Source organism: Orycteropus afer, unplaced genomic scaffold (genome assembly GCF_000298275.1).
Source record: "Orycteropus afer afer isolate SDZICR_OR568_19922 unplaced genomic scaffold, OryAfe1.0 scaffold00821, whole genome shotgun sequence".
Taxonomy (NCBI): Eukaryota; Metazoa; Chordata; class Mammalia; order Tubulidentata; family Orycteropodidae; genus Orycteropus; species Orycteropus afer.
Window position 1 is genome coordinate 615287 of NW_006922408.1, and position 18100 is coordinate 633386.

General features: G+C 37.6%; 1 protein-coding gene across 1 annotated transcript in view; it reads left to right on the plus strand.

The window, feature by feature from the left end:
- The window catches only part of DCDC2C (doublecortin domain containing 2C), a 173886-nt gene that overhangs the window by 94593 nt on the left and 61193 nt on the right, over window positions 1–18100 (plus strand). The window contains exons 4-5 of the mRNA XM_007957895.2: window positions 3944–4072; window positions 17031–17168. Of these exons, the coding sequence (XP_007956086.2) occupies window positions 3944–4072; window positions 17031–17168 (267 nt within the window). The remainder of the gene's footprint in view (window positions 1–3943; window positions 4073–17030; window positions 17169–18100) is intronic.

Below are 18100 nucleotides of genomic sequence, written 5' to 3' on the forward strand. Positions count from 1 at the left end.
ATATATTAATGGCCAGAGTAAGTCATGTTGTAAGTTTTCTTCTCACTGCTTATTTCCAATTCTGTAGTTATTACTCCCCAGGCAACCACTGTTAAGTTTCTGGAGCGTCTTTCTAGAGATAGGCTATACATATTCAAGGATATATAGATATATACATACTGCATATACTGTTGTGTTTCTTTCTTTTTTTTTTTTTCTACCTATAATTTATCTAGAAATGGTAACATTGCAGCACATGTAGATAAGGCATACTTTTTAAAATGGCCACAAAGTGTTCCAAAATTCAGTGAACCATCTTTTATTTAACAGCAATGGTCTTTTGATGTGTGAACTTGCATTCCTTCCCATCCAGCACCTCTACATCACAGCCTTTCTGGGGATACATTTTGGGTTTTGTACATGGGGTTGGTCATCCAAACACTAGTAATGTCACGTGGAAGATGGAGTGTCTGGTCCCTGTACAACATTAAGCTAAAATCAAGCATATAAAGAAATGTTGATGTTTGTTCTTCAGCTCAATCAGTAAACTTTTTGAGTTGTGTTAAGTCTGTCACTCTCTCTGATCTTGCAATCTCCTAATTTATAAATTGGAGATAATAATTATTTCCTTTATTAGCTATACTTTTTTTTTTTAACCATTCCCCAGAGAAAACTACTATTTATCTTGTGATATTTACTTTTATTTATTTAAAAATTTTTATTCTGATTTGGGTGAAAGTTTATAGAGCAAATTAATTTTCTATACAGACGTTCAAACTCATTTTCTTTCATGATATTGACTTCAATTCCCCAGAGTGTAACAGCTCTTTTCCTACTTCCTCCCCATAGTCACCTCTTCTCTATGTCCTTCCCTCCCATGTAGTCCCAACTCTCCCACCAGTTGTCTCCCTGTGCAAACACTGCCCTTCTGTTCTGCCATGATTGATCACTCCAAGGAGTGTATCTATCTTTTGTAAATGTTTATCCCATACCTGTCTCTTGTTTAGCTGGAAGCCATAGGAGTGAGTTCAGTTCCAGACCTGAAAGGTAACTAAGAGCCATAGGCTCAGGGGTCTCACCAAGCTCTTTCAGACCTGGTCTTTTATTTATTTATTTTTTTAATGGTTTTGAGTTTTGTTCCACATTGTTCTCCCACTCTATTGAGGATCTCCTGCACCAACCCCCCTCTGAGTGGTTGACAGTGGTGACTGGACACCATCTAGTTCTTCTGGCCTCATGGTTATATATGCCGAGGATCATATGGTCTACTAGTCCCTTGGACTAATTGTTTCCATGTATCTTTGGTTTTCTTTATTCTTTGCTCTGTATGAGGAGAGATCCATCATTGCATCTAGATGGCTGCTTGTATACTTTTAAGACTCCAGTCGCTACTCACCAAAGTAGGAAGTGGAACAATGTTTTTGTGTAGTATGTTATGCCAATTGAGCTTGATATTTCATGCCACCCATGGTCCCAAGCCCACGGGTCCAATAACTTGCTCCCTCAGAGTAGGTGGCTGTGGTTAAAAAGTCACCATACACCTGGAAATTCTTACAGCACTTACAACTATGTTTGTGGAAATATTGTCTACCAGCCTTATATATGGTCATGGGCACACTCCCCCCTGCCTAGACATACCTGATCATTCAGCTTGTCCACCCATCTATCCACCTGTAGATCAAGGCTTGCCATCACTAACAACGCAGAACTGTACATGCAAAAGAGTTCATCTTTGTTGTCTATATATCTGAATAGGTACATTTACTTTTAGTGCTCTCTTTGTAGCCTATTTTTTTTTTTTGTTTGTTTGTTTGTTTTAAAACAATATTAATTATATTTGGAGATTTGTGGTAGTTAAAGTTATGTGTCAACTTGGCTGGGCCTGGTTTTGAGTGGCTGTGTAGCTGGATGTAGTATTCTCCATGATGAAACTGGTAGTCAACTCCATGGTGGAATCTACTGTGAGCAGCTGAGTAGTTGCCTTAGGAATTTGGTCTGCTCCCAGTATAAAGGAGAAGCTTTAGGAATGGTCTGCAGGTTTTGGCATGCTTGAATCCTGCAAGTAGCCAAGTTGTTGTTCAGCAGCCTGCTATGGTGCCTGCCAATCTTGAGACTCTTAAAAGATGAATCAATGGCCTGCTATGTGGTCTGGTAATATCAGGACTGTGCCTTTTTACTTGTCAACCTTGGGTTTGTCAGCCTCAGCAGCCAGCAACTGCCTGAGTGAAGAAAGCCTCCAGCTTCAGTGGGCCAGTAGCAAGAGGCAGAGCTGAAGCCCAAGGTTGAGGGGTTTCACCCAGCCCCTAGAGCCTGGTACTCTGAACTCAGATTTCTAGCCTCCCAAACTTAAGAGAATAAACTCCTGTTTGTTGAAGCCATCTCATTTGTGGTATTTTTTGTTAGAGCAGTATGAAGTAACCAAAACAGCATTTACTACCCCCATGCAAACACAAATTCTGTATAAAAAAATTGAATGGCTATATAATTTATTATTGTGTATCATAATTTATGTAACCATTTCTCTGTTCTGGGACACTTAAGTTGTTTTTATATTTTTATTTTTATAAATAACTCTATGAGAAGTACTTTTACACATGAAGGATGGATTTGATGAAGTGGAGTGAGTGGGTTAGTGGTTGCTCAGCCCTATATCTCATTGATATGTGTTGCCAAGTTGTCCATTCAGGAAGATGGTGCTAACTTTTAACTACATCAACTGTGTATGAGAATGCCTGTTTCCTCACACTCAGGATAAGAATGTATATGAACTCTTTTTTAAAAATTTAAATAAAAATGTAACATACCCTTGTTTAGACAGTTTTATATTACTATTAGTAATTGATCTTTAGAAACAGTTTTTGTGTGAATCAATTACAAAAAGTATAATTATAAAAAGTAATAATTGGAAACAATACAGCAAACCTTTATTGTAATAGAAATAGCACATTGATCAATTGTATTAGAGTATGTAACACATTTCTTTCTGTGGTTTGTTTTGGTGAAGTGTTTTAAATATGGAGAAAGTTGGATTTTGGGTTGATTAGAGGTCTGTTTTGCCACAGAAGTACTAGCAGAGAAAAACAGAATTTTTTGTTTATTGTGCTCAAACATGCTAAATTAAAAATTATACTTACTCTGAAAAAAAAATTCTTAAATTCCGAATCATTTGTATTTAAACAAAAACAATAGCAGTAATAATAAATAATAATGTAAAAGAACAGAATTATGAAGTTGATCTTGTATATTACTAAATGATGTCATTCACTGTTTTAGACTTAAATAAATAAGCCTCATATTTTACATTATTTAAATATGAGTTACAAGAGTTTAAAACTATCATCAAATAGCTTTGATTAATGTGGCACAATATTATTAATACTATAGTGCTAATGACTTTGTGCTGGGATTTGAAAATAAAATCTTCAGCTGCTCTTTTTCCCCACTCAAACATACAGAAATGATAAAATGAACCCTCCAAAATTACATTGAAACTTTAACTCTAAGAGTGAAATCAGTTGTTTCTGTTATCTCTTCAACGATTGTGCATTATTTCCTTTTGGACAATATCTTGGCTCCACACCAAGGGAAAATAACTGCATATTTTAAGGCAAAATTTTCACCCACCCTTGTTTTCCAAATGGACACAATTTTCTTTCATTTTGCCCATCATAGTGGTTAGAGGCATATTTTAAAAAAGTAACATTTTATTCTCCTCATATGGGCATTTTGTATCTTATAAAAAGTTATTTTTTCAACATTATTGTTTATTTCTTGAGGTTCTAAGATGTTCAGTGCAGCTTGCTATCCATGGTTTATATGGCTTTGTATGTATTATTAGTGAACTTCTCAGTTGTAGGATGTTGTTTTTATAATTCTATAATTGCATATTTTTATCTTTGAATTTTTAACTCCTCCCTCTTAAAATTTAAGGTATTAATTATTATTATTTTTTAAATTTCTACAGTGTTTTCACAAATGGAAGATTATTTATTCCACCTGTAAAAATTATTATACCCAAATTCAGTCTGTCAGATTGGAATAACGTGCTGGCCATGATTGGAGAAAAAGTCTTCCCCCTAGGAGGTGTTCGAAAGTAAGGAGACTCTCTCACCTATAGGAAAACCAAAAGCCATAGTAGTTTATTTTTGTGCTTTTATGGGAAATTTTCCTGCATGGATGAGCAAGGTTTAAAATAATTAATTCATCATAAACTCTGCTTTACAGCTTTTCCTTTACTGAATTATTTTAGTTCTTCAAAAATGTATGATATTTTCTCAATCTTTGTATCATGCTATTTTTAACCAGTTTTCATTCAGTAAAGTTTATTGAGCACCTACCAGGTGTTAGGTGTGGTGAATGCAGCAAACCAAGACAGAGCCTTGCTCTCAGAAGACCACTACTGGATGGACAAACAGCTGAAGTTTAATAGGATACTGTAGTTGGTATAATGAAGGCCTCTAAATATGTCTGGAGAAATCTGGGGTAGGCTATGTGAAGGAGCCAGTGTTTCAGCTGAGACAGGTTAGTATGAGAAATAAATTCCATGTGAGCAAACACCATGCACAAAAGTGGTAGTGTAGAATAATGGCTATTAGCATTGGCTATTACATCAGACTTAGTCAAATCTCACCTCTGTATCTTTGTTACTGCAGGTAAATTCTTAACTTTTTGAGGCTTATTTCCTCATCTGGAAAATTGGAAGTAATAATAGTATATACTTTGGAGAGCTGGAATAAGATAATATATAAAAAGTGGTTAACATAGGGCTTGGTGTATAATGAACATTAAATGGGGATAGTTGTTATCATTATGATAATTGGTAAAACTTGAAAAAGCATGGCTTAATGAGGAAAATCTTACATTGTGTAATAAGACACAATTCAGTATTATTATGAGGGAAAGAGATAAAGTTGAGGCTGGAACGGCTGTCAGGGATCCAGATCATGAAGGCCTTATAGCCTATATGAGGAGCTTGTTATCAGGTAGCCACTGGATCACATTTGTTTGTAAGAAAGCTCCACGGGCAGTTAAGGAGCAAGAAGATGAGAGGAAGGCACCTAGTAAAAGGGCTGTGACAATAATCTGCCCAGGGTTATAGTGAACTGGTGAAACAGGCTAGTGGCCATGGGGGGTGGAGAGAGATGCTCAGGAGGCTGAAATTATATGAGGAGATATGGGGAGAGAGAAATCCATGAGTTTCCTGATGTGAGCAATTATACCATTAAGGTTCCTTTTTAGAAGGTGAGTTAGAGAAAGGAAGTGGATTTGGGTGTTCATGATTTTTTTCTTTTTCTTTCCCCAAGCATGTGGTGAGGTTTAATGGATCCATAAGAGAGAGTGCAGTTAACTCTGGTTAGTTACATGGAAGCAATGGTAGGACAGTTTTCATGGAAAGTCTTGCAAATCAGATCATACAGACATACACCTAGATCACATTGGGGTGATATTGACAATATAAATAATTATTTTAATGAAATTACATTGAATGAAGTTCATATTGATGATGAGTTGAGAAAGTCAAGTATGACATACCTAGGGAACAGCTAGGCTTGAGGCTGTAGATGGAGTTTGAGATTTGAGATCTTTGCTAGTTTTTGTAGTCTTCTTGGCATCAGGCTCCATAGCTATGGAGTACCTTGCCCTTTGCCTGTTGACAGTCCTAGATCATAGAACCCCGATTTGAGTCAGTTTAATGACTCTTTCTTCTCTCCTTGGATTTCCTGGGAGTAATGTTTAGAAATGCTCCTTGGAAGTGAGAATGGTCAGACTTTGTCTCACCTATTTTGGTCATGTTGTCAGAAGGTACCATTCCCTGGAGAAGGATGTCATGCTTGGTAAGATGGAGGGTCGACAAAAGAGGGGGAGGCCTTCAATGAGATGGATTGACATGGTGGCTGCAATGATGGGCTCAAGTATAGCAAGGATCGTGGAGCTGGCGAGGGATCGGGCAGTGTTTCGTTCTGCTGTGCATGGGGTTGCTATGAGTCGGAGACGACTCAACGGCACCTAACAACAACAACAATGTTTAGAAGAAACAAGAAAAAAGGAGACCACAAAGGACAGTGCAAAACAAACAAACAAACAAACAAACAAAAAAAAAACGAACACCAACCACAGTGGTGGAAGGTAATACAGAAGAGGGTATAACTGTGGGAACCAGGCTTAAAGGAAGAAGGATCACAACAAATGCCACAAATAAGTAAGGTGAGAACTAAAATATCCTCTTTGGATCCCACAATTGTAAGTTGGCCCTGCTAAGAGCAATTTCACATGGTTTCTACACTGTGGTCTGGGACCTGAGTGAAGGGTGAGAACACATAGACTGAGAGTGTGGAGTGGAGTGTGTCTTGTAAAAAGGAGGAGAAAGGAGATACAGAAGAGATAGAAATGGTTACTGGGGGGAGGGGGGGCGGGATCACAGGGGCAAATAGTTTATAATTGAATGTGGGAGACATTTGAGCACATTTATCTCCTGAGGATAAAGCCCTAGTAGAGGGGGAGAGGTTGAAGCAGGAAAGAGGGGAATACTTGGAACAAGGTCTTGAACAGATGGGTAGAAGGTAAACTGTGGTAGGTGGAGGGACCTCTTTCCCTCTGAGGTGGTGTGGAGATGAGGATGAATGCAGGTCTAGAAAAAATTTGAGGTTGGAGAGAAAGAATGTAAAGAAATTAATACCCAATAATCTTTATATAAGAGGGGGAAATGTAACATGAGAAAGGAGAGAGGGGAATGGGAAGGGCTTTAGAAGTGCACAGAATAGTAGAATTGCCAAGTAGGGCTGAAGACTCAGCTAGATTGAATACCACAGTTTTTAGGGGACCAACCTGCAGCGTTGAAGTGCTTTCTGACACTCAGCAGACCAGAATAAGAGAGGAGAAAGCAGAGGAATGGATTAAGTAAGATGTGGAGTGAATGTGGAGGACAAATAAAAGAGAGGTTTTGAGGTGAAGTAGGTTAAAGCAGAGCTGGTGGTGGAAGGACATGAAGCCAGAGACTCTGAAGTTCAGACTCAAGGGTTCAGTAATGAGAGTGGATCAGAGGGAGGCTGTACTGATAAAAGGCAAGAGAGAGCTAGAAGACTAAGAGGTTGTAGTGGGGGAGATTAAGACATCAGAATTGGTAACATATTTGAGGTAATGATCAGGGCCTAGGTATTGCTATGGGAGTGAGCTGAGAAAGTATAGGAAAGACAAACATCTTTAAAGTTGCAGAGTAAGGAAATATAGGGTATGATGCTGGGTGTTAAAAGAATCATCTTTATGGACAGTGATGGGCCTCTGAATGATGGTGGAAGAGCAAAAATGTTTACTCTTATTGACATTTTTTTTTGTCAATGAAAGGTACTCCATAGCTTTGGAGCCTGGTGCCAAGAAGAATACAAGAATACAAGAGAATTTACCCACTCTCTCTTGTGGGTAAATTAAAACATAAATGTTGATATACCCTCAACAGTTATGATACCAACAATTATAATTGATGTATCTACTTGTGAGTAGGATATAAACTGTTGGGGTTTGTAGTACATTTAGTGCAACCTATTAAGGTGGTGAATAATTAGGGTAGACCTAAATGTTCCAGGAAGTTAGATCATTGTATAAAAATCAGCATTGTAAATGAACAATTGATTCCAGTGTAGTATATATTAGTCCATTATTCTTAAAATTTGTCATACTTAGGTGGCTTGTGTGTTGCTGTGATGCAGGAGGTTATATCATTGGTATTTCCAACAGGGTCATCTGTAGTTGACAAGATTTAGTGGAGCTTCCGGACTAATACAGACTTGGAAGAGGGTTGGGGCCATCCACTTCTCAAAGAATTGGCCAGTGAAAAACCTTATGAATAGCAGTGAAACACTGTCTGATATATTTCTGGAAAATTTTATGAGTAGCCTTGAAACATTGTCTGATATATTGCCAGAATATGAGCCCCTCAGGTCAGAAGGCACTCAAAATATGAGTGGGGGAAAAACTGCCTCCTTAAAGTAGAGTCTACCTTAATGATGTGGATGGAGTAAAGCTTTCTGGACCTGCATTTGCTGATGGGGCATGACCCAAAATGGGAATAAATAACTTCAACCATCCATAATAATTGGAACATGGAATGTATTAAGTATGAATCTAGGAAAATTGGACGTTGTCTAAAATGAAATGGAACACATAAACATCGAAACCTACTGCCATTGAGTGAATTCCAACTCATAGAAACCCCCACTGGGTTTCTGAGGTAGTAAGTCTTTATGGAAGTATATTGCCCTGTCTTCCTTCCTGAGAATGGTTGGTGGGTTTGAAGTGCCAACCTTCTGGTTAGCAGTCAAATACCTTAGGCACTGTGCCACCAGACCGCCTTTCCCTAGGCATTAATGAGCTGAAATGGACTGGTGTTGGCCATTTTGAATCAGACAATCACATGATCTACTCTGCTGGGAATGACAAATTGAAGAGGAATGGTGTGGCATTCATCGTCACAAGGAATATTTCAAGTACACACATGCATATGTATGTATACTTACATACAATATGGAAAATTCTTTAAGTAAAATTGTGTGTGTGTGTGTCTGGGATTATTGCATGTCTTGGTATTGTTAAAAATGTGCCTTGAATAAGTATTTGTTGATTGCTGACTATGTGAAAGACACAGTGATAATCACTGGAGATACAACAGTGAGAAAAATAGGCATGGCTCTTATCCCCATTGAGCTTATGGTCTAGCAGAGGGGACAGATATCAAATGAATAATTACATTAGGACTAGGTAGTGTGTTTTATAAGAGAGGAACACATAAAAGGGAATATAATCCAGCCTAGGAATACCTTCCAGAAGAACTGGAGAATGGTAAGTTGGAGTAAGGCCAAGCAAGGTTTTTGAGTCACAACCCTGAAAGTTAGTGTCTCCTTAAATTTTGCACCATAGGCATCTCACTTGCCTTACCTTACTCCTGGACCTGGTTGGGGAAAATGAAAGTGGTAGGAGAAATATCTTGAGGTGGAAGCCAGGAAGACACATTCCAAGAAAGGAAAGAAGTTTACCATGGCTTGAGGAAATTCAGGTTGAGAGAGAATAAATTGTCCAAGGTTCTTTCCACATCACCTGCTGGGAGGGAAGGGTGATGAACTATCCTTGCGAATTTCTTTGAGACTCTGAAATACAATTATTTTAAATTCAATCAGTATTTGTTGAGCATGTCCTATGTACTTAACACTTTTCTAGGAACTGTGGGATGATTAAAAACTGTCAATCAACCAGTCAAACAAAAAATCAGGAAGAATATACCCCATAACATGTTGTTGTTGTTGTTATGTGCCGTAGAGTCGGCCCTGATTCATAGCCACCCCTCCTTGGGTTTCCCAATGCTCACCTTAAAGACAGAAAATGGTCTGAGAGAGGCTAAGTAGACTATTACTGTGACAGCAGATTTGTCACCAGTTAGTGATATCTGTTTGACTAAATTGATGTCACTTTTGGCTGAGCACCAGCATGTACTGTTCATCTTTCCTAATTCAGTAAATAGCATATTCTTTGCCTGTATAGAAGATATAATGCACATGACGAATATGTTGGATGGTTGTTTAAGTTTCCCCACCCCTAAACAGAAGGGATTTCTGAGATTTCATGACATATTTAACACTTCTTTATTCATCAAACAAATATTTGGTGATAGCCTTCTGTGCTCTTATATAAGTATAGTGGTGAATATGGCAGGCAATGTTCCTGTTCCCATAGAGCAGACATTCTGGTGGGATAGACGATAAAGAAAGGAGAAGATCCAGGTAGTGATGAGGGCTGCAAAGAGAAACAGAATGGGATAGATGGTAGAGAGTGATGAACTGGGGTGGGGCTATTTTAGAAAAGATGGTCATAAAAGGCTTACTCTGAGGAGGAGGCATTTAAGAGCACATCCAAATAATGGGAAGACGGAGAACACGTAATGACCTGAGAAAGACCATTCTAGTTGGTAGGAACCACAGTTGCAAAGGCTCTGAGATGGGAAACAGCTCTGTGTAGTTAAATGTTTAAAGAATTTCCAGATGGCTATTGATAAGGGAGGTAGAGAGTGGTAGGAGTGTGCTTAGAAGAAAATTAAGGGAAAAATCAGATAAGGCTTTTTAACCATGGGAAGGAGTTTAGACTTTAATTTGAATGTGATGTGAGACCATTGGAGGGTTCTGAGGGAGGGATTATCATGACCTGGATAATGGGATAGATATATGTGTGTGTGAGTGTCAGAGTAGAAGTAAAGAAACTTTTTTGGAGGTTATTTAGGTACTCAGGTGAGAGACTATGATAGCTTGGTCCTAGTTGGTCAGATTCTGTATATATTTTAAAGGCTTATATGATAGAACTTGCTAACAAACTGCATGTTGGGTATGAAAGAAAGAAAGAAGAAAGCAAGCAAGAAGTCAAGGATGACTCCTAGCCTTTTGGTAAGAGTAACCAGATGTTTGGTAGTGCCATTTCCTGATATGGAGAAAGTGAGAGAAGAGGTTTTTGGAAAATCAAGAATTCATTTTTTGACATGTCTCACTTGAGATGTTTATTAGATGTCAGAATGGAGATATGACAAGTTGCATATGAGTCTGGAGCTCAGAGAAGAGGTCAAGTTGGAGAAATGAAGTAGGGATATGTCAGTGTAATGGATGGTATTTAAAATCATGGAATTGGATGCGATAAAGATAGTATTAGAAAAGAAGGCTGAAGAATAATATAAGGTATGAATTTTTAATACAGCTGTCTTATTCAATGTTGTGTTATGGTTATTTATGAACTTGTCATATCTCCCATAATGTTTTAAATTTATTAAGTCTTGGCATTAAATCTCTATTTTTTAGCCCCTCAATAGGGGAAGCCAGTTGAGGTAAGCATTGAGACCCATGAATTGTGAGGGACTTAAACCAAACGCACTGCAGTTGAGTTGGATCTGACTCATAGTGACCTCTCCTTGGGTTTCTGAGGCAGTATCTCTATGGAAGTAGATCACCCAATCTGCCTTCTGAGGAGAGGCTGGTGAGTTTGAACTGCCAGCCTTCTGGTTAGCAGTCAAATGCCTTAAGCACTATGCTACCAGAGCTCCTTAATTGTCTATAGGTAGGTGAATTTTTTTCTGGGTTCTCAATTCTGTTCCATACCACTATGTGTCTGTCATTGTACCAATACCAGGTGGTTTTGACTAGTATGGCTGAACACTACATTTTGAGAGGGGCGAGTGTGAGTTCTACTTTGTTGTTCTTAGCAGTGCTTTGCTTATTAAGGGTCTCTTTCCTTTCCATATAAAGTCACATACAGTTTCTTTCTTTCTTTCTTTTTTTTAAATAAGATCTTGTTATAGGTAAATATTTTGAAAATTCCTTTATGGCAAACTCTATCTTTATTTTGGGAAAAAAACCAAATTGAGCTCTTTAATTATTTTAAATGAAAGGATTTAAGAGAAATTTATAAAAAAATAATTAAATTTCCCCCTACACCCCTAATTTTAAGGTACATTAAAAATCATTTCACAATTGACAGTTGTGTAATGCTTTTCCAGTTTGTACAATAATTTTACACATTGTTGTTTCATTTAGTACTCACATTCTCTGAGGTAAGTATTAATAGAAATAGCATTTATCTAGTTTTTTACTGTGTGTAAACTATTTTCATTTGTAAACACTATCTTATTTGATGCTAATATTCCTATTGCTCATTTTCATGAAATTCACACTTGGGCAATAGCTACAGTTCTCTGCACATCACATACATGTTCACATTTTCAAGTCTATGCAGGTGTAATGTTCTTTGTCTGTTGTTGTTGTGTGCTGTCGAGTCAGACCTGACTCATAGCCACCCCTCCTTGGGTTTCTGAGGCAGTATCACTATGGAAGTGGATTGCCCAACCTTCCTTCTGAGGAGTGACTGGTGGGTTTGAACTGCCAGCCTTCTGGTTAGCAGTCAAGTGCCTTAGGCACTACGCTATCAGAGCTCCTGTTCTTTGTCTAAAAAGTCATTGTCTCAATCATTGAATTCCTGTTCATCCTTCACAACCCTATCAATCAAAAAAATAGGCTTTGTCACCTTTCCTAGAGGAGAAAGAGGTTGAAGGGAATTTAGAGAAGATGGCAGGGGGACATACTTGATTAATTTGGTCCTGTAGGGTAGACCCAGCCATGTATCCCTTGTGACACTCCTGGGGTTTGAACTAAAGGCTGTAAGTTTTGACCTTAGCTCAGACATCTTGTGTGTTCTGCATTGAGGCATCTAAGTTCCATTCTTTTGCATATTTTGTCTCAACATGGAATGAAAAAAGCATTTAATTTCTTGGAAATACAAACAACTAACATCATTTTACAAGTCTTTTGGTTGAAAGAGAATGTGAAGTTTTTCTTGGTATATACTAGGACATTCAACTTTAGTCTCTTCAGGGTCCATTTTTCCTTTTTTTCAGTTACATCACTGTTGATAGCTAACTTCTTCTACCTGTCCTACTTTTTCCCCAAACCATCAGTTCTACTCCCTATCTTTCTTGTTTCTGTTAATGGTCCCATCATTTTCCGGGCACCCAGAATTAAAACCTTGAGTCATGTTAGACAAACAGTGTATCAGCTCAACATCTGTCAGTTGCCATGTTTTGTAGATTTTGAATTGATATTTATGTTTTTCCCCTATCTATACACAAACATAAACATGTTTTCATATTCCATGGTCTCCCTCATTCCACCTCAAACAAACTGTATCACACTGATGTAAGAAGAATTTGAATTTTGAGTTATTATGAATATGCCTTCTTTGATCTTAGGTTTTTTTTTTTTTTTTTTAAGACAACACAAGTTGTACCTAGGTGTTTAATGATCTTTACATATTCTTGTAGCATCTCTTGAATTTGCTTTCCCTAGGCATGTGACTGCTAACCAGAAGGCTGGCAGTTGAAACCCACCAGCCACTCCTCGGAAGGAAGGTTGGGCAATCTGCTTCTGTACAGATACTGCCTTGAAAACCCAAGGAGGGGTTGCTATGAGTCAGATCTGACTTGATGGCAGTGAGTTTGGTTTTTTGGCTTATTTAGCAGCAGCTTCTCAAAATGTTCAAAGTGATTCTTTATGTGGTATTCTAAGGTCTTATAAGCCTGATATATATATTTGTTGTTGTTGTTGTTGTTATGTGCCTTCGAGTCAGCCCTGACTCATATATATATATATTTAAATCATACCCTTCTATGTAAAGGAAGATTTGGCTAGCTTCAAAGTTCTTTTTTTTCAGATTTAGAAAATATTACTTCATTTTTTCTTTACTTCAGTGTACTGTTAAAAAATCTGATGTCAGTCTGATTCTTGTTGCTTTGTATGCAATCTGCTCTTTCTCCCTAGAGGTTTTCAGAATGCTCTTGTTTATGTTTTTAAGTAACACATTGGTGTGTCTAGATGTTAGTTTCTCTGTAGTTTGTCCTCTGGGCTCATTCAATCTGAAGTCTTCCCTTTTCTTCAGTTCTGTGGAACTGATCGTCATTATTTCTGCACATAGTTCTTCCTTTTCACTTTTATTTTAACTTATTCTTGGTTTCCTAATATCTGGATGCTGAGACTTCTATTCACCTTATTTTTTAAACTTTTACATATTCTTTTTTTGTTTTTGTTTTTGTCCTTCTCTGCTTCCTTCAGGGAGAGTTCTTCAATTTCATCTTCCAAACATGTATTTGTTTCTGTATCCATTACACTAACCATCTCGTTGTTGTGCTCTTCGGTTCAACTATTCTAGCTTCAAATCAATATTTCCACTTGATTCTTGTTATGATTTCGTAGTCTTGTTTCATGTTGATATATCTCCCCTTATTTCTTTCTTAACATTTGTCACGTTTATGTTACATTTTTAGTCCATCTGTTCTAGTACTTCTGCTTCTGGTGGAATCTACCGAACAACTCCCTTCAGAGCCTCACTGTCCAAGTTCTGCAGTAGTAGCTCTGGGTGGGGACAATCTCCTTAAGATTGCAAGTAGTCAGTCCCACCACTCCCTTCACCTGATGAGTGCTTCAAGGCTTCTACACTTCACTGATTTACTCCTGGGGATACCTGCAGTAGCTGTGTGATTCTCCCAGTTGTGAGCAAGCATTGTTTGCTCCAAGTCAATTGTGGGTAGAACAGTTACTTTTCCTCTGGAAGCCACCTGCTCCCCACACAGGGCCAACTCTCCAGTGGTTGCTCACACTTGATCCTGTCTTGATGTTCTCCTTCTCTATTTCTATCAGAGTTGATAGGACAGCAATTTTTAAAATGTGTCCCTAGGATCAGCAGCAGTAATATAAGCTAGGAACTTGTTAGAAATGAAGTGTTTTAGCTTTATCCACAATGTACTGACTCAGAGACTTTGAGGGAAGGGCCAAGCAATCTGTGTTTTAAGAAGCCTTCCAGGTGATTCTGATGTATACTTAAATTTGAGAGTGATTGATCTACGAGGATGGATAAGTTCTGTAGATTCTAATTTTTAATGTTTCCTGCATTCATTCTCTTTTTTTTCATTCCTGCAGTTTCTGCAGTATTTCATTACTTCACTATATACTCTTGCAATAGATTTTCAAGTCTCCTCTTTTGTCTCCATCACATCCCATACACATAACACTAAGACAAAGGAAGACACAGAGAGGTGCACAAGAGGTACAGGCAATAACAATAAACCCTCTAACATACAATACTGCAGTAATGCACAGTACAGTAATAATAAACATTTGTCTACAGATGAATACATAGGTAGGGTAAATAATCAGGTAGGCAAAAGGGAATATACCTATGACCATATATAAGTTTGGCAGATGATATTTTGAAATATGTATTTGTATGTGTTATAAGAATGTCCATATATATATACAGATAACTTCTTAACCATAGCCAGAGGAGGAAGTGACTTGCTGGACCCATGGGTTTGGGATCATGGTCGTGGGAGACATCAAACTCACTTGGCATAACATACTACACAAAAACATTGTTCTACATCCTACTTTCATAAGTAGTGACTGGGGACTTAAAAGCTTGCAAGCAACCATCTAAGATGCAACAATTGGTCTCTCCTCATCTGGAGCAAAGAAGAATGAAGAAAACCAAAAACACATGAGTACTAGGAGCTAGTAGACCGTGTGTACGTAAGCCTAAATGATCCTGAGACCAGAAGAATGAAATGGTGCCTGGCTACCCCTGTCAACCATTCAGAAATGGATCAGTGCAGGAAATCCTGGATAGAGTGGGAGAAAAATGTGGAACAAAACTCAAAGCAATAAATAAGATCAGGCTTACTGGTCTGGTAGAGACTGGTGAAACCCCTGAGACTATGACCCCTAGTCACCATTTGGACCTGGCTGGAATTGAACTCACTCCTGTGGCTTCCAGCCAAACAACTGATAGACATAAGAGGTGAACATTTACACCTGCTAGATGTACTCCTTAGAACAATCAATGCTGGGAGACAAGAAGGGCAGTATTTGCATAGGGAAATAGCTCAGAGGGCAGGAATACATAGCAAAGAAGGACACAGGGAAAAGGTACCCACAGGAAGTGGAAAGAGCTGTTATATTATAGGGATTGCAATCAATGTCCTGAAACAAAATGTGTATGACCTGTTGTATGAAAAATGAATTTGCTCTGTAAACTCTCACACAAATCACAATTAAAAAAAATAAAAAATAAAAAAAGAAAGAAAAAAAACAAGAAACATGGCATTTATTTTACTATTCTATGAAAATCTTCAATCCTTCTTGTTAAATTAATTATACATTTATTACCCTGGAACGCAAGGCTCTTTATAAACTCCACTCTATCTATGCATTCAAGTTCCATATTTCCTTTTCACACTTATGTGGCAGCCAAACCCTCTGTTCTGGCTCTTGGCCAAGGTCCCTCCTGCTACACAAAATTGCTATCATCCTATCTTCACAGAACAAAATCCTACCCACTTTTCAAAGCCCATTTTAAATTCTTCCACCTTGTTTAGCCTACAGTTGAATTTAATCTTTCTCCTTTTGGGACCCCAGCACTCTCCTCTTTTCTTGTCATATTTATCTTTATAAATTTTTGATAATTCTTGGCTTTGCTGAAGCAGTGACTTTCTTATTCATATTTTGTTTCCAATTCCTTATCTACCTCATTGCCTTATGCATAATAGGTGTTCAGTAGTGAATAATTGAATCATTTCTTGAATAAATAAACTAGTGAATGAATACTTGCCAATGAGGGGTACTGAATAAAAAATAGACTAATATTAGTCTTTTGATGCTTATGAAAAGGCATATTATTTACTATTAATTGCTGTTTTGTTTTCCAAGTATTATTGTTACAGTATAAGCCAATTTGTATTAATTTCAGCTGTTATTAGTTTAAATTTATTGAAACCAAGAGCTTAAAGTATTCTCAAGGGCCTCTGAGCACTTGTATATAATTAAAAATATACTTTAATTAAAATATCTGAAAATGGAAGGAGAGCTTAATCCTGGAAGAGCAGCTCTCATAGTTTTTTTTTAACTAGCCCATTTAGCTTATGCTTATTTATGAGTAGATAATTTCTACAAGAACCCAAATGATAGTTATATTAAACACATTGCTATCAAGTTGATTCCAACTCATAGTGACCCTACAGGACAGAGTAAAATTGTCCTATAAAGTTTCCAAGGCTGTATATAATCTTTATGGAAGCAGATTGCCACATTTTCTTCCCGCCGAGTGGCTGGTGGGTTCCAACTGCTGACTTTACCGCCAACCTTTCGGTTAGCAGCCAAGTGTTTAACCACTCCATCACCAGGGCTCCTTTCATAAAGATTACAGTCTTGGAAATCTTATGGGGCATTTAGTCTCTGTCCTATAGTATCACTATGAGTCAGAATCGATTGGATGACAGTGAGGTTTTTTTGGTTTAATCTTTACAGAAACAGATGTCTTTCTCCCATAGAATGGCTCGTAGTTTTGAGTCACTGACCTTTCAGTTAGCAGATGTGCACTTAACCATTGTGCACCAGGATTCCTGATAGTTATAAGTGGAAAATACTCAAAATACTGTATTAATAGTCTTAAAATTTCTAGTCTGTTTTTTCATTCTTTATTTGCAGACTATATACAATGAATGGACACCTATTGGACAACTCAAAGGATTTGAAAGACAATGATTTTTATGTTGCAGCAGGACTGGAAGTCTTTAAATATTTCCCTTATTGGAAGTCCTCGAAAGTTCCCAGTGAGGTCCAACAGTAAGCATGTCTTATATCTTTCCTTCCTGTATGTTGGTAAAATTTCTTTGTTTTTTTTCCTTTCTTTTTCTTTTTTTTGCCCAGAAGCTCTCCCAGATATTACTGGTTCAGCTATCTGTTATTATTTTTGTACTAAAAATTGACATTCTTATTTTTATATATTATACACTTTTGGATTTTTAAAATTTGGCGTGGAGTAACTATTGGTTTTTTATATATTCACAAAGACAGTAAGATCTTGTGTTGAACACATTATCTTTTCTCTGGAAGACTAGGAGTCTTAGAGTTCAGGAGTCCAAACGTTCAGTTTGCAGTGATTTTATTGTAATATATATTAGGAAAACCAAAGATGGTCAGAACATAAGCATGCTGTTTTTATTTTCTCTTAGTTCCTATCTAGCAGCTCTCCAAATGCTCTCACTGAAAGCTCCCCAATCCCTGATGTCATGTTTATAATTAGTTTTTCACCATTTAGTCATATAAACACTCCATAAGAAAGGAAGAGAAGGAACATTCCTCCATCTATCATAATTTCTGTATCTACAGGGCATTTGTGAAAAACTCACTGCTAACATCATACACAGTGGAGAAAGATGGAGAACTTTCCTCTTAAGATCAGGAACAAGACAAGGGTGCCTGTTCTCACAACTGCTGTCAATATTGTTGCTCTTATTTAACCAGTCCTTAAAGTCTAGAGACATTTGCTAACCAGAAGGCTGACAGTTCAAACTCACTAACCACTCCTTGGAAGGAAGGTTGGGCAATATACTTCCATAGTGATACTGCCTCGGAAACCCAAGGAGGGGTCGCTATGAGTTGATTTGACTCCATGGCAGTGGGTTTGGTTTTGGAAAGTCTAGAGAATGACTTTGTGAGAAGGAGGCTATGGCGGTTTCTGAAAATCTTGATGCTTCAAGTCAAGTCCTTTTTTA